We start from the raw sequence: 18182 nt of genomic DNA, 5'->3' as shown, positions 1-18182 counted from the left end.
AAGTTCAAAGATGGCATGACATTGTCTCCTAGGATTTCCTGATACTTCAATGAATCCATCTTGCCTTCCACACGCTGCAGGTTTCCAGTGCCAGAGGATTCAAAGCAGCCCCAGAGCATCACCGAGCCACCACCATGCTTGACTGTGGACAGAGTGTTCTTTCTTCATTCTTCTTCCTCCAGACATACTGCTGATCCATCGTGCTGAAAAGTTCCAGTTTTGTTTCATCGCTGCACAGAACAGAATCCCAAAACTTCTGTGGCTTATTTATATGATTTTGAGCCGACTTTTCTTGTGCTTTTGGGTCAGTAGGGGTGTACGTCTTGGAGTTCTGGCATTGAAACCTTCCGTGTTTAGTACGCGTCTTACTGTGCTCACTGAAACCTCAGTGCCTGTTGCAACCAAGTCCTGCTGCAGGCCTTTTATAGTCACTCGAGGATTTTTCACAACCTGCCTTCTCAGAAATCTGGCTGCAGCCGTTGATAGCTTCCTTTTTCTGCCCTGTCCAGATATTTTGTTTATTTTCTACCCCTAGCCAGTTCAGGTATTTCATATGTTCCAGCTCAAGCACACCTGGTGAAACTAATGAAGCCCTTGATTAGTTGCATCAGGTTTGCTTGAAACAACACCTGTTTTGCATATTTGTGCTGTTGTGAGGATTTCTATTCAGGGGGTTGAATGATTTTGAAACGGGAGAAATCATTATAAGTTGCATTTTCAGTTGAATTTGGGGAAACCACTTGAAGCATTTGTTGTGTTGAAGTATTTCAATTGCTTTTGTTTGATTTGTTCATTACAAACAGCTGGATGTCTGCAAATTTTGACAATAAACCTGATTTGCAATGGGGGTTGAATCATTTTGCTTGCAACTGTATATCCCTGCCTTGTGTCTAGTGTTTCCAGGGTAGGCTATGGCTCTACCATAACCCTGACCAGGACAGTATTTTATAAATGTTTGTGTGGTGAGTGCAAATGCACTGATGTTTCCCTGGTGAAAACAAACGATATTAAATTGTGTGTGGCACAGAGTGGCAATATGTTGGCTATTTTGCATTGAAGCAGTTCCTCCAATCTGCAGATAATGAACACTCTGCAAGTGAGTTGATTGACTCCTTGTGGTTCTCTTTCCTGGTGGTGGAACATTTAAAATATCTGGCAACTCTCTGCCAGCTTAGCTTATACATGTGATCAGGTGTGGTTGGGACAATCTACGCTGTCTGATGTGCACATCAGCCCTGTAGAATATGCATTGGGCTTGATGCCAAAGAAGCCTTGCATAGGATGGTACAGGTTATAGACCTGTCTGTGTCTATAGGATATCAATTTTTTGTTGTTCTGCAACCCCAATAAATTTGTCCAAAGACTTTTGTTCCCAGATGTGCTATAGAAAGGTAGGCCCCACAGTTCAGAACAGAACATCAGTTTCCATCCAGTTGTCAACTTGAGACGGATCAGTCAATTCCTGAAGACCCTCCTAAAGCAGGCGGGCACATGCAGTAGTAATGGAGCCTGTTGTGGATGCTTAGGGATCCCTCTGGGTTTCCTGGAAATGTGAGTGTTCCAGAAGTGGGTCATCAGCCTGCAGTTGGACCCCAAACACCATGGACTGAAATGTGTCCTGGTTTCAGTAAAAGGAGCCCAAGAATTGACTCACTGGAGGCATAGAGCACACCAAATATTCGGACTGGGAGACAGATCATCACCATGTATGCCTGGGGGTCTGGGTGGTACCACAGCCGTATTGGGGGTATGTGCCCGAAATCCCCTCCTCAACCCAAGTGTAAGATCGGAACATATTAGCCAGCTGGAAGAGCAGTCCACCTGACCATGAAATAACTTTCTGAATGAGTACAAACTGTTTTAGGGCTAAATCTATTTAACACCACTGTATCTATTAGCATTATCATCTATTTGTAACAAGCAACAAAATGATCAACATAGCACTATGTGGTACAAATATTAAGTGAAGTAAGGAAAAAAGAAAGAGCAAAGACTAATTAAAAGACAATATATTGACGAAAACAGGTAGCACGTTCGCCTCACACCTCCAGGGTCCGGGGTTCGAGTCCCGCCGGGGCCATGTGTGTGAGGAGTTTGCATGTTCTCCCCGTGCTGTGGGGGTTTCCTCCGGGTACTCTGGTTTCCTCCCCCAGTCCAAAGACATGTATGGTAGGCTGATTGGTGTGTCTAAAGTGTCCGTAGTGTATGAATGGGTGTGTGAGTGTGTATGTGATTGTGCCCTGCGATGGACTGGCACCCTGTCCAGGGTGTACCCCGCCTTGTGCCCGATGATCCCTGGGATAGGATCCAGGTTTCCCCATGACCATGAAGAAGGAAGAAGCGGTAGAAGATGGATGGATGGATGTATATTGACGAAATCAAAGAATTAAGCTACATTCTTTCTTTCTTTCTATTTTTTAAATAAATTGATTAGGCCTACTACACTCTTGGACTTGGGACTTCATGTTCTTGTCTCTATTAGACCCTCACTTTTTGTGGGAAAAAGTGGGGAGTTTTTTATTTTGTATTTTTTCAAGTCCAAAATTGCATACCACAGTATTACACAATATGTAAAAAGACACTGTGCACTGTAGTAGTTCAGTAGTACTACGCGGGTTTGGCCGTAGCCTGGTCTGCTCCTAATGGGCGTCATGGTAACTTGGCGAGAAGGAGGCGGGGCCGTTACTGCTCGCCGTGCGCGCACACGCACACACACACACAGGACGAGATGACTGTGCGCAGGGCTGGAGGAATCAGGCGCATGTCAGCTATTTACGAGCATCCACTGTCTTGACGGATCGAAAGGGCTCGGCGTTTTTGTTTTGGCATGTTTGGGTCAGCGAGCGGAGCTGAAACATGGCGCCATCGGGCTCGCGCAGCGCCAAGCGGAAGTGTCAGCGAATAGTGCACTGGATCCCCGTGCTGTTCGTGTGCGCGCTCGTGGCGTGGTCCTACTACGCGTATGTGGTACAGCTCTGCGTAGGTAAGGGCGGATCGACTGAGATGTCGGTGAACCTGAACCGTGTTAGGAGACATGTTAGGAGTTGAATCTAAATCTGTCATTGCTTTCATTAACGAGAAACCTAAGCACGTGCCTTTACTTGAAGGTTAGTCGTTAGGACATTGAGAGGTTAATATACTCATCGGGAAAACCAAGCCAAGAGCTTGTATGGGATTCTGAAGGTGTCAGGGAGCTAAAGGGTTAAAACACTCACACCTACAAAGGAGACAAGTTAACAATGAGAGATGGAGGATTTGAATCAGAAATTTAATTAGTGATCCAATCTGTGGTTATTATTGTCCTTATTTATTTATTTACTTTTTTGTTGTTGTTTTTATAAAACATAATGATTCCTAAGTTGCACAGTGTCCTTTGGCCACTCACTTGTTTTTGTGCTCGAGATGTCACAAGTTCATCACCATGGACAGTGGTTACTAAGGACTGTGTTGATTCCACTCTGCTTTGGTTCATGAGGAGACAGAGATTTCGAGCGAATGGATGCAAGCAAGAGAAATGTCCCTGGCATGTCCACGAGCATTTACGCTGAACTGAAATGTAGACAGACCGTCTATATTGACAGTCTCTGTATTGTTGGCACTCAAAATCACTGTGGCCGCAGGGTAGGATAAAAAAAATAAGCAAAGATGTAATAAAATAATACATTCAACAGCCTAGAGAGGTGTATTACATTAGAGCTAATACATCATCGTGAAGGGTGCTTTGGGATGTTTTACCAGTTGAATGTAAGATTAGATTAATGAGTCTTATATCACATGTCTACCATCCAGTAGGTTCCAACATAATTTAGTACAAACAAATAAGGCTTTTTTTTTGGGTGCTGAACTGTCCTCTGTGAGTGTTACTATCAAGCAGAAGGCAGTGGCTGACTCATCCATGAGGCAGCATGTGGCCTACAATAGTTACAACAGAACTTTTTATGAGTGTGTGACCAGGTGATTAAATGTCTCAGAGCTAATCCCATCACCAGAGAACTAATCTCCTGCTTGACCTGTTTGTTTGTTTTTTGTTTTGTTTTGGTCATACAGTTTTTGCTCCTGCAATAATCAAATTCTTCATTTTTTTTAGGTGTGTTCTATGCTGTTTATTTTTCAACTAGTTTATTTTTGCAGCTGTTCGTTTCATGTAAGCTACTGGATGATACCGTTGTGCTCATAAATTTACATACCCCCTGAAGAATCTGCAAAAAGTTAATAATTGGAAAAAAAAAAAAAGAGGTAGCATAAAATTGCATTTAGCTATTTCACATAACAGATGTTTACATATAGTTCACAAGACACAATAATAACTGAATTTACACAAATTAACCTGTTTAAAAGTCTACATACCCTTGATTCATAATACTGCGTGTTGATACCTGGATGATCAGCGACATGTTTTTATGTTTTGTGATAGTTGCTCATGAGTCCCTTGTTTGACCTGAGCAGTTAAACTGCCCACTGTCCTTTTAGATCAAAAGATGAATAGGAGACGATAGATCAGAATTTCAGCGTTCAAAAGGTGTCATGTTCTAAGTTGTTTAACACTTATAGATGTAAATATCAGAAAACGAAATCTGAAATTTTGATCTATCGTATCATATTCATTGTTTGATCGAAACCCAAATGTCTTCAGTGTATAGCAAAAACAATAGAATTGGCCTTGCTGTTCCAATACATTCAAAGGGGTATGGGTAGTTTAAAGGATAAAATATTAGCATTCCCTAGAAAAAAAAACAAGATACTGTTGTGTTCCTTTCTAAAACAAAAAACAAAAAACTTGCTGTTTTTCATCTTATCATAACCCAATATTTGGCTTCTTTGGGAGTGAATTCCAAACACACTGAATCAGAAAAAGAACCTGAAAAGCAAAACAGGCATATGAGAAATGAAAGGTCTGCAGCAATGTATGTGAAACTCTAAACTCAAAATATTAATGATGGATCAGCTTGTGGAATTCCAAAACCTTGTGTATGTATTATCAGACAGCTCTCTTTCCCTCTCCCTAACCCCACACTCAGCTCTCTCTGCCTCTGTCTCATCCACACACTCTCAGCTTTGTCTCCCTCTCTCACCCGCACACTCTTTAATTCATTTAATTTAATGAATTAAAATTAATTAAAACTATGGTGCTCCACATAATTAATGGACACATGACTGATTCCGCTTACTTTAATCAAAGACCTCTCTCAAATAAGTAAATATTCTCTCTGATAATCTTTATAGAAATATTTTTATCTAGCTTGTTAAGTCCTAATGCTTAGCTGCTTTCCCAGTGTATGGGTGGAAACTAAAATTATACAGGCTTCCAAACTATGATATAGTCTAAATATAAACATTTCTTACCATAAGAAATCATGCCTTTTTTTCCCCCTTCTTTAACCTCTCATGAATTGTAGAGCAAGTTGCTTGGTATGGTGCAGTTGTTATAAACTGGGGCGGCTGAGTGTGTTGCCAATTATCATACTCATATTAAAAATGCATTGCTTGACTACATTATGATTCACTAGTCCAAAATGACATGTAACGTGCCAAATAACTATGAACTTACAATGGACAATAGCAAATACATTGTTTAGCACATCAGTTCGGATCAATCTGGATATCCTCGTGTGCTCTGCTATTGCCCAAAGTGAACAGAAAATGGGAGCATGCTAATATTAGGAGCTTCTCTGACAGACAGACACACTGACTACTAATGCAGCAGTTTGTCAGCTTCCTTACAATTACAGTTATTAGCTCGCTCATGGTGTAATTAATGTTCAAGCATTTATAGGAAAGGAGAATGTTTTACCAGCACCATCCATTTTTGTCTTTTGCTCTGTCTGCACGCCACAGCCAAATTAGAAACAAGGCTTGTTCATTTCTCAGAATGGATTAATTAAAAATATTTTTTCAAATGGGACAAAATATACTTGGGCGGTCTTCAGTATACCTGGGCATAGTGCCAGAGTATCATCTATGCATGGGAAACACTAAAACATGATTGGTATAGACTATATTTTATAACAAGAAAGAATATTTTTATCTTTTAGATGAAGATCAACCAGACAGCATAAAATTCATGATATACGGTCCCCTATGAAAGTATTGGAGCAGGAAAGCCAATTCTGTTTTATTTGCAATACACCAGCGGTTCGTAACCTATTTGCGAATGCGACCCACTTTTCAGAATGACATTGTTTTGCGACCCCCCCCACCCAGTAGCTCATAAGCCCAGCACCACCTCCCTCCTCACCCCACCCCCCTGTTCAATGGTTTGGACTACTCACTCAATGAGATGGTTGCGCTTGGATAGAGGATGCGAGGCGGTCCAGTCGTGGCTGAGTAAGATATGCAAACGATCTTCAACCATGAGTTTAGCTATACACTTATTTTTTTAGGTACATTGGTGCTGAAAAAACAGCCTCTCAGAGATGGGTGAGTGTTAATCGGAGAGTTTTTTTCTATGTCATGCTACTCAGTTCTTGGTATTCGACGTGCACCGATATACAGAAATCTGCCAGTGATTTCTCTGTGAACCTCTGTGTACAATCATTTAAAATAAGTTTTCCCGCAACCCCCCTGCTACTGCTTTGCGGCCCCTTGGGGGGTCATGATCCCCAGGTTAGGAACCGCTGCAATACACTGAAGACATCTGGGTATGAGATCAAAAAGTTAATTTTAGATGATAGATCAAAATTTAAGCTTTCATTTCCTGATATTTACATCTAGACATCTAGATGTGTTAAACAACTTAAAACATGGTACCTTTTGTTTGATCCCAAGTGATTTTCAAGTAATCAAATATATTGGAACATATGGTTTCGTGTTGCAGAGGTGTGCTCTGTGAGATTGATTGTTTTAAACAATTAATAGCTCTCAATGTCCAGTCTTGGTTTGATCCATGGGTTTCACTTGTGAAGGTTGAATTTGTTGTAAAAAAACAGAAACAAACAAACAAAAAAAAAACAACAGGAAAAACCAACATAAAGACCAGAGAGCTGTTTATGGGAGAAAAGCAAGCCATTATGAAGCTGAGAAAAGAGGGAAAATCTATCAGAGGCATTGGGCATAGCCGGTACAACAATTTGGAATGTCCTGAAAAAGAAAGAAACCACTGGTGTACTAACAACCAGACATCAAACAGATTGGCCATGGAAAACAACAGCAGTTGGTGACAGAAATATTATGAGAGCTGTGAAGAAAACCCCCAAAACAACAGTCAGTGACCTCACCAACAACCTTCACAGGGCAGGAGTGAAGGTATCACAATCCAGACTTTGAGAGCAGAAATATAGCAGCCATACCACACAATGCAAACCAGTCATCAGCAGTAAGATTTGGATGTCCAGATTGGAATTTGCTAAAAAATACAGAAATGAGCTCCAAAAGTTCTGGAACTAAGATTAACCTCTACCAAAGTGATGGAAAGGCCAAAATGTGGAGAAAGAAAGATTTGTTCATGGTTCAAAACATACAAGCTCATCTGTGAAACATGGTGGAGGTAGTGTCATGGGTTGAGCTTGCACGGCTGCTTTTGGAACAGGTTCACTAATCTTTATTGATGACGTAACTCATGATGAAAGCAACAGAATGAATTCAGAAGTCTGCATAAACAATATGTCTGCCAATTTACAGAGAAATGCATCTAGTCTTATTGTTAGGTACTTCATCATGCAGCAAGACAATGACCCAAAACACACTGCCAACTCAACAAAGGTGGAAAAAGTGGAAGGTTTTAGACTGGCCAAGTCAATCACCAGACCTTAACCCAATTGAACATGCAATTCACATCCTGAAGAGGAGACTGAAGGGAGAAACTCCCCAAAACAAAGAACAACTGAAAGAAGCTGTGGTACAAGCCAAAAAAAGGATCCCAAAAGAAGATTTCAAGAGCTTTGTGAGGTCAGTGGGTCCATGACTTGATGCAGTTATTGCAAGCAAGAGATATGCCACCAAATATTAAGGGTTAATTACTTAAATTTACTTTAAGACTATCTGTTCCTATACTTTTGCTCACCTAAAAATTGGGTGGTCTGCCACCAATTTTGCCATCTTCTAAGATGTAAATACCAGGAAATAAAAGCTGAAATTCTGATCTATTGTCTCATATTCCTATTTTGATCTCAAACCCAAATGTCTTCATTGTATACCAAAAACAAAAGAATAGGCCTTGTATTTACCGTCGGAGGGCACTGCGAGGCAAAATACATATTTACTTGTTGTATGTTCTACGTACTATTTCTTTTTCTTTTTATTATCACTCAAATATAAATAAATATAAATATTTATATGTATACACTCCTGACATTTCAGATTTATATACTTGGATATAGATCTTTTATTGTAGAAGTTTACTGCTATTGTCTTTAGTATTGTACTACAGCCTACCTACCTTACATCAGTACTTGTAGTATATTTCACAGCACACATGTAATCACACTCCACCTGTACAACCCACTCGACAGTGCAATTTCCAACCGTTTTATAACACTAACTGTACAGTATTGATGGTTGATCAGAAGGAATGCAGAGTAAAGATTTTATTGTACAGTTTAACTGCCTCTTTTACATATGACAACTTTTGAATCTCTGGAAAGAGCTATGTGCAAATTGCAGGACCAAAATGATTGAATTCCATTATTATATTCTGTAGTAATACCAGCTCACACTCCACCAACAAATGCCAGCACCTAACAGCTCTTGGGTTCTGTAGGGTTGGTGTGTTAACCCAGTTAAAACAATTATTGAAGTTTATATGGGAAGTGTGCGAGTTCTGTTAGAAACTGCCACTGAGTTCAGTATGATTGCGGATAAATTCTGTACCATGATACCAGTGTGGTAATGTTTGAACACTTTGACTAATTACCTTGTCAATGCATGCGTCTCACCTTGACTTTGCACAAGTAAAGTTAGCACCAGTAAAGAAAAGGCCCCTGTGTGAGTGTGTACTATATGTGAAGCGTGATCAGCAGCTCACTTCTGTGTTATGTAGGTTCCAGCATCAGCAACTGCGGCAGCTGTACAACATCTGCTGCTGTTTTCTGATATACCACATACACTGTCATGATTTTCAGTTTCATATTTAGGTCGGATCTCCGAATTTTTCCTCTACAGAGCGTCTACAGTGAAACTTGTGTTATTTAAATAAGGTGCATAAGATGTTTCTTTCTAGTCCTGGATTTTACTAATGAATTCTTGTCCATTAGGGTTAATCCAGAGAGTAGGAAAAGAGGGCAGAGAGACGATAAACTACAAGAATACAAGCTATCCAAGCATGTTGATAGGGTTAGAGCTAGGCACCATCAGCGGAAGCTCTTACAAAAATGTTTAATTAAACCACATATTGCGTCTAACCCTTTACTTTGTTTTTCATTGTTCACACAGAAACTATTGAAAACATGGGAGAGAAAGGTAAGCAGGCATTTATATAATAATGATGAGATATTTAGAATAGGTTTAATTGGGAAAGATAAGAAAATTAAAAATTAGAGTCAAAGACTCGTTAAGCTCTGGATCACTTACATTGAACAAAGTTCAGAATATGATGAAAAATGTAACACTTTTGTGATACTCATTATAGAACATTTTTAATTAATCTGTCTTAATCAAAGTATAATCCTTTCATGTAACCAAGGCATAAAGTGTGAAAGTGTATCAGTTTCAGACTAATCAAAGAAGCAAGTTATAGCTACAATAATCCATTTAATCCACTAATACTTAGGATGTAAATTTAATCAAATGATGATCAGTATATAAGCATATGTTCATGCTGATTTTGTGGTAAAGTATAATCTTTGCATTATCTTAAAAAAAAAAAATGCAGGCTGTGCTCACGCCACCATTATAAAGTTGTAGTGGAAAATTTCAGAGTTGGAATCAATAGTGGCGAGCAACCAAGGATTGACCAAAAGAACAGGGAAAATCCCGCCTGACAAGATAAAGAGTTCAGAATTGTATAAAAAGGCTGTGCTGGAAATGTGTAATTGAATGCTCTGCAGACAATCAAAGCTTTGTTCTTGAATTAATAAAGTCTACATTTTTTGACATCTAGACCCTATCTCTACAATTTTTTTATTTGAACCTTTTGCTGGAAAAAAAAAATTCCATGACACTATTTGCTATAGATAATGCAATAATAAAAAAGCTTTTCATTTGACTCCTTCGTATAGTATCTGCACTTGTTCTTGTGTTCATGAAGAGTTATCACTTTTTTAACTATTGAGTTGCCAGTTTATGAAATCTCATTTATGTAGTACCTCACATATTAGTATATCAAAACTATATAAAATTGTCAACTTATTAGCTGTTACATAAATATACTTAACAAATTGACGTCAGGATGAATGTTTTTTTTTTTTTTTTTTTCTTCAGTAGTTTACCTTATGGCGTATCATGTCTCCTTCATCATGTTTGTATGGTCATACTGGCAAACCATCTTCACCAAACCAATGAACCCACTCAATGAGGTATGTAGTGTTTTTTTTCTTCCCAGCACTGATGTCATTTTTCAAGTAGCTATGTTAATGGATTGATCACCAAAAATAATAATTATTACAAAACAGGAAAACATTGTATTGTTTCGGTAATGTATTATATAGACACTATATTTTGGATATCAAAGAAGATCGCATTACGGTTCCATACTGTAACCATACGATGCCCAAGTGTGTGTCCTTGTCCATAATGTGTAGCGTTGGAAGGATTAAATAATATTTTATCCTATTTGACACCAAAATCACTATCTGTCAGTGTGGAACACACTATTGCTTGTCAAGTAAAAATAGAAATCAGAGCACTGTGTTTTTGTCTGGTCTGCTCAGTTCCACCTGTCACACACTGACAAAGAACTGCTGAAGCAGGAGGATCGTGTTGAATCTCAACAAGAGATTCTGAGAAGAATAGCCAAGGATTTACCCATATCCACTCGCACAACGTCTGGAGGTGAGCTGTCATTGCAAGACTTTCATATTGCCTGGTGAACTGTGACCAAGAAATATTCTACAGATGCAAGCCAAATAACAATGAGTGCACATATTTTTTCCAGTCAGTCTTTCGCAAATAAGCTTTATTCATTCTGTAGAAAAATTATCTCCATAGCTATTCGCTACTGTGATCGGTGCCATCTGGTGAAACCTGACCGATGTCACCACTGCTCAGTCTGCGACAAGTATGATTTTCTTTAATATAGAATACTTGAAATTTAGTAAGAATGTATCTTGCCGGTGTATCTTTTCAAATCCATTACTTAATACTGTTTCACAGGTGCATCTTGAAGATGGATCACCACTGTCCATGGTATGTAGTAGCTTGTGATGTTAAATACAGAGGATGTACAAAAAAAAGTATTTTGAAAAAACAAAAAAAGCATGACTCCGTCATGTGAATGTGGATATATTTAAGCAGTGTTGCATGAGCAAGAATTAGAATGTGAGTGTTGATTTTATTTTAAGACTTCTATTAACAAGAAATGAATATTGAATAAGTGACATTCTGCAAGCAATACTGCCAAATGTTCTGTTTATTTTTTTGCTCCGCTAGAGGAAATAGTTCCCGAAGAGGCCACACTCACTTCACAGCATGTTGGCTAGCGTACTAGCTAGCTCACATTGGTTTGTGCATTCCCGTTAAAGGTGCTTCTGGTAAAAATTTGCATCCCTTCTTCCTTTTCATCTTCATCTGCCAAGCTTTCATATTTTAAGTCAAAAGTTTCCCAAAAATGATCGTTTGCGATGTTCACTTATAATGTCGCTAACACTACTGTAGTAACCATTTCGAAATAGGAAGTGGAATTTTACATGGCGAACTCAGACGAACCGAGTGATAAAAACGTTAAATGTCCCCAGTGCGATTATAAGAAATATAGGCACTTTTGGAAATCTGCTCGACCAATCAAATTAGTGGAACGGAACTAACTGTTATATAAAAAAATGAACGAACTTTGGCCAACTAAGAATGATATACAAGTTAAATAAGCTTGTCTTAACCTTAAATATCAAAAGATTGTTTATTAAAATATAAATTACCTGTTTTTTTTTTTTAGTTTTTTGTTTTTTTGCTGTACCTTGATATGCTGCAACAAAAAAGTACATTTTTTTTAAAGTCACATTTGTTTGTGCGTTTATGTCTTCTGACAGGGTGAACAACTGCGTGGGCTTTTCAAACTACAAATTTTTTACACTTTTTCTTGCATACTCGTTGCTGTACTGCCTGTTTATCACTGCGACAGACCTGCAGTACTTTATTCAGTTTTGGACTGTAAGTATAAGTGATTTCTTCTTCAAGATGTAATTCAATTGAATGGGTAGCTTAAGTAGCGTGATTAGAGTTGAGTTCAAAACAATTCTGTTGTTGGTCAGATGGGAAAAAAAAAATCTCTTAAAGCATGATGGTGTTGAAATAACCCACTCTTTTATGGAATGCTTTCAGAGAATGTATTTTATTATTCACTCTTAATTTACAATACTTCAGGAAATTGGTGCGCAAAACACCTAGCATTGTCTCATTGTGGATGCTTGTTTTCATCTTCATACATTTGTATTTCCCTGCAAGGTGGATGGTAAAACACATGAGCGACTTAAACAATACTGGGTAGGAATTACTGGGTCACACAGTCAATGACTGATTAATTAATAAGCTTCTGATAGACTTCCGTAGTGACCTTAGCTGCAGAACATGTAGAGACGTGTAGAGCTACTAGTACAGTAATTGTTAGTCATTATGGACCGCTGTGTTAGCTAATGAAATAGCAAACATGCTATGGTGTGATATAGTTTTGCTACTTACAGTTTCCATAAGTTTCCATTACAGTTTCTTAAATCCATAATTTGTGGTATGTGCTGTTTCACATCTTTTCTCAGAATGGCTTGCCAGACACTCAAGCCAAGTTCCATATTATGTTCCTGTTCTTTGCTGCCTCAATGTTCTCAGTCAGCCTGGCTTCACTGTTTGCTTATCACTGCTGGCTAATTTGCAAAAATAGATCTACCCTGGGTAAGTGACTTGAACTTAAACATCATATTATTATTATGATTATTATGATTATTATTATTATTATTATTATTATTATTATTATTATTATTTTAAATGAAATAACTGTTGATGACCTTGAAGTTTTGAGAATTTACAGTATTTCTGAACTATCTGCTGAGGTCTACTTGGGTGTGATGTTTATCAGATTTCTCATGTGTGATTGCTAACCAACAGTTTTCATGATCTTTATTTACCCAGATGGTGAAAGATCCTTTACTGATTGGTTGCAACTATCAATTTAGAAGCATTTCATCTCTAAAATAATCTTAATTGGAGCTTTAATAGTATATATTTTAAGGACATGTGTGTCATTTTAGGACACACACAAAAATGTTTGCTTGAGTGTGTACCCAAGACCGATTCTTGGATGGTTTATTTGGGGTGACATCATTGCAGGTTTCTTGACACAATGACAAATTCATTCTAAATCATGTCTCGGTTAACAGCATATTTACATATGCAGTTTTCTGTGGGTAAATGAAAGTTAAGTTAAATTCTCACTTTTGTTTGCATCAACGCTGTTTAGTGGGTTGGATGAAGTCTTTCAGTTGAAGCTACTTGCTTGTAAAGAAATAATGCAGTTTTTGAGTGTATTGTGTTTTTAATTTCTTCACTCAGTTTATCTAGAAGACCTTATATTTTATCTTCAGATATCATATATAAACATATTATTTCCTGCCGTTGTGAATTAGGAAGTGATCCCAGAGGTTCCCAGACCACACTTTTTAGTTGAAACAGCGATTGGTTTTCAGAAAGGCCTGAAAATGCTCATTGCCTATATGTTCTTTGTCTATATGCCCATTGGCAAACTGTAGTCTTGCTTTAATGGTCTTTTTAGACAGCAAATGGGTTTTCCTGGCACGCCTCCCATGCAGGTCAAACAAGCTTTTTACAGATGACCAAACATGACACCATTCAAATGGACTGAGGTCTGGAAAAAAGTGCAAGCCTGAAAATGCAATAAGACCCTAAATCAGTTTGACCAGGGTTATAGAATTGTGTAGAGTGGGTCTTTATGATGTTTCTCGAGCACCAATAGAGTTTTTAAGCATGCCCCCATGGATTTCCTTTCTGATCTCAGATGTGTATCGCAGACGTGAGCTCTTAGGTTGATTCGATTCCTCAGGCCTCTAAGTGGTCATATAACAAATGAGTTAATATAGTATTTAAATGGCCTTTATGATGGTGACAAAAATTCCACCAGTGGTGAGGGGAGGTCAGTAAGGGCATGTTAACTATCAGTATTATGAGACAGCTGCTGCTACAATGTAGCGATATAGAGGCAGTTATGTAGAATATCTTGTGTTGTAATGATGATAATAAATGTTGAATTTCTTCATTTGCATTTATTTTTCATATTTAAGGTATTTTTTTTTCCACAATATAACTTCCATCCTCAGAGGTCTTCCGTGCACCTGCCTTCCTTCATGGAGCTGACAAAAATGGCTTCAGTCTTGGAGTAAGCAAGAACTTCTGCCAAGTCTTTGGGGATGAAAAGAAATATTGGCTTCTGCCTGTTTTTTCCAGGTATCTCAGCTTGCACATCAACATTGCACATATAACTTGGGTCAGAAAGATTCTAAGAACATATTGGGTTTTTTTGTGGTGATTTTAGCCAAGGCGATGGATGCTCCTTCCCCACATGTCTTGTGAACCCTGACCCAGAACAGCCTGCCTCACCATCTGGACATCCTGTCAAAAGGTCCATGTCTTTGTATAAATGATCAAGATCATTGTTGACTGTGACTGTTGACTTTCATTTTAATCTCAAACAAACAAAACATGGGTTTCACAAAACAAAATAAGATTTTCAAGTAGAACATCTGGCCTCTAAGAGTACAGGCCAAATATTTCTGATTCTATTACAATATTGACATTTAAACATAGCAGTGTATAAAGTACATGATCCACACTGAAAAATGCCTATTTATACTAGTTACACTATTTTTTATGACATTCACAACCATATTTTGGTCTCATTTTTTGTTGATTGCTAGTGATGGAGAAATCCATCAATTTCCAGCTAAACCTCTGAGAGAATCCCAAAGCCGACTGCTGAGCAATGGACAGACTTGGACTGAGAGTGACGAGACAGAGGAACAAGACCGAGAAGGTTGGTGGGTGCGTGTGTGTGTGTGTATGTGTGTGTGTATGTATGTATGTATATATATATATATATATATATATATATATATATATATATATATATATATATATATATATATATATATATATATATATATATAAAATATAATTATTTTTTTAGAAAGGCAGAGCTAAATTTGGGGACTGGAGTAAGTGCTAGTATTCAGAAGCAGCCAAAGTATGAATAATACAAGCCAATAAAGCTTGCATTAGCATTGCATTAAATAATGGTTCTAAGCTCCAGGATTATCGCCATCATCAGCAAAATGAATATACTGTATAAAAAAGTAAATGAAACACATTTCATCTTGTGTTTCTTGGTTTAAAAATTGTTGGCACACTTATAATTAATATGTGGTGAAGTCTCCTCTGGAGTACTGAGTCCTGTAATATCTAACAGGGTTGGAGGTCTTGTGAGGCTGTAGAATAAATTTAGACCATATATTTTGTCTGGCATTTGTAAAACTTTGATTTTGTTTCTGCAGCCATCTACAGTCCCTTCTGAAAGTACTGGAACGACAAGGCCGATTCTTTTGTTTTTGCTATATCCTGAAGACATTTGGGTTTGAGATCAAAAGATGAATATGAGAGAATATATCAGAATTTAAGCTTTCATTTCCTGATATTTACGTATAGATGTAAATATCTTAAACAACTTGGAACATGGCACATTTTGTTTGAACCTATCCATTTTTCAAATGATCAAAATATTGGAGCATGTGACTAACAAGTGTTTTTTGTTACCCAGGTGTGCCCTGTTAGATTGACTTTTTAAAAAAATGAATAGCCCTGAATGTCTACTCTTGTTTCTGAGCCCTGGGTTTCACCTGTGAAGACTGCATATGTTGTTAAAAAGGATAAACCAACATGAAGATCAGAGAGCTGTCTATGGGAGAAAAGCCAGGCATTTTGATGCTGAGAAAAGAAGGAAACTCTATCCTAGCCATTGCACAATCATTTGGAATAGCCAATGCAAAAATTTGGAATGTCCTGGAAAAAAAAAAGAAGCAACTGGTATATTAACAACCAGACATCAAGAAGGAATACAACAACAGTTGATGACAGAAACAATGTGAGAGCTGTAAAGAAAACCCCTAAAACAACATTCAGTGACATCACCAACAACCTCCACAGGGCAGGGGTGAAGATATAACAATTCACCATATGACGAAGACTTTGAGAGCAGAAATGAAAAGACCATACCACAAGATCAGCAAACCATTGATCAGCAGTAAGAATCAGAAAGCCAGATTGGGATTCATCAGGGGTAAAAAGTGGAAGGTTTTAGACTGACCAAGTCAATCACCAGACCGTAATCCAAATTAGCATGCATTTCACTTACTAAGGAGGAAACTGAAGGGAGAAACCCACCCCCGAAACAAACAACAACTGAAAGAAGCTGTGGTACAAGCCTGGAAAAGCCTCACAAAAGAAAAATGCAACAGTTTGGGGATGTCAGTGGGTCATCGACTTGATGCAGTTATTGCAAGCAAGGGATATGCCACCAAATATTAAGTATTTACTTTATTTTACTTTAAGACTATCTGTTCCTATACTTTCCTATGCTCACCTAAAAATTGGATGGTCTGCTACCAAAGATGCCATGTTCTAAGTTCTAACACATCTGCATGTAAATATCAGGAAATGAAAGCTGAAATTCTGACCTATTGTCTCATATTCATCTTTTGATCTCAAACCCAAATGTCTTCAACGTATACCCAAAACAAAATAATTGCCCTTGCCGTACCAATGCTTTCAGAGGAGACTGAATGTGTCGATAATCTTGTTGAAAGGTCCATCTACAGCCAAGTCTAAATGCCTTGGACTGACGACTAGGTTTAGCATTAAAATATTTTAATATTTGGCGGAATTTGTGGTGCCATCAATATAATCCACGCCAACTCCCAAAAACAATTTTCATTTTGGTCTCATTTGACAGAATGCCTGAAATGCTTACGTTTGCAGGCTTATATTGCTGTATCAGATCATGAGATTTTAGTGAAGTGAACATTTGAATGTGAAGCATGTAATAAAACCAAGGTGACACAAATAATAACCCTTTAAATGATAATCTAGGTCAAGCCGCAGGTTCTACTTAAGGATATATGAGAGTGGTCTATATTGAAACAAAGTGTGTTTTGTTGTCAGCATTCTCATATGATTTGGTTCCTTGTAGTACATGTGATGTTATGAAGGAAAGTGTTGTTATGACAGAAACTGTTTTCAGGCTGATCAGCTGATTTTATGATTGATTACACAACACATACAAACCTAGCAGACTATAGGGTAGGTGGTGTGTTGAAACACTTAATGCGCCTTTATTTTCTTAGTGTTGTTTTTTTTTTTTTTCTTCTGTCATTCTGAACAGGAGCAAGCAACCCGGCCATGAGTATAGAGAAAGAAACATAGTTTGGTCACAGTGCTGACCTATTTAAGGAAACAAGGTTTGTTTTTTCATGTTTTTATTTATTTATTTTTTTTATACTTTATGAAATATATTATTATGACATTTGTCACAAAATAAGTAAATAAAATGTCTTTTTATTATCTGAGCGCAATGGTAGTGCCAAAGAAACAGACCTTTGTCATTTACAAAATGTTTAAACAGTTGTAATATTCAGTGGGGTTCAAAAGTCTGAGAGCACTAGCAATAATGCTTCAATTTTGCATTCTTTTCTAATTTAATACAACAGTTTTCATTAGAAATTATATTATTGACAACAGCTTGGTGAAAAGTCAAATCTTTGAAATATTTACATGAATTTCAGAGTTTCTTGGTATTTGGTATGTCCTCTTTTTGCTTTAACGATGGTGTGCACTCGAGCTGGCATGGACTCCACAATTCTGTGCGAAACCTTACGACCCATTTTAGATCAAATCCTTCAGAGTGTTGTCTGAACACATGATTCCATAGAAGAGATTAGGCATGAGGAAAATCTGACCTTTTGTACAAAGTAGTTAACATGGTCAATAAATATCACACATTCGCTTAGATTTACATAGGGATTTAGAAATAGTACAGAATC

The 18182-nt window shown here is 37.8% G+C and overlaps 1 protein-coding gene across 4 annotated transcripts in view; it reads left to right on the top strand.

The window, feature by feature from the left end:
- The first annotated feature begins 2705 nt into the window (after window positions 1–2705).
- Window positions 2706–18182, top strand: part of zdhhc2 (zinc finger DHHC-type palmitoyltransferase 2) — a 19559-nt gene continuing 4082 nt past the window's right edge. The window contains exons 1-12 of one of the 4 annotated variants that reach the window (XM_017473299.3): window positions 2706–2983; window positions 9367–9393; window positions 10357–10448; window positions 10803–10923; window positions 11080–11149; window positions 11245–11277; window positions 12117–12237; window positions 12840–12972; window positions 14412–14538; window positions 14627–14713; window positions 15009–15124; window positions 17525–17600. In XM_017473299.3, the coding sequence (XP_017328788.1) occupies window positions 2857–2983; window positions 9367–9393; window positions 10357–10448; window positions 10803–10923; window positions 11080–11149; window positions 11245–11277; window positions 12117–12237; window positions 12840–12972; window positions 14412–14538; window positions 14627–14713; window positions 15009–15124; window positions 17525–17565 (1095 nt within the window). In that variant the 5' untranslated portion in view covers window positions 2706–2856 and the 3' untranslated portion in view covers window positions 17566–17600. 4 annotated transcript variants of the gene reach the window in all.

Source organism: Ictalurus punctatus, chromosome 8, assembly GCF_001660625.3.
Source record: "Ictalurus punctatus breed USDA103 chromosome 8, Coco_2.0, whole genome shotgun sequence".
NCBI classification, from domain to species: domain Eukaryota; kingdom Metazoa; phylum Chordata; class Actinopteri; order Siluriformes; family Ictaluridae; genus Ictalurus; species Ictalurus punctatus.
Note: the sequence above shows the minus strand (reverse complement) of the source record. Positions and strands in the feature narration are given on the sequence as shown.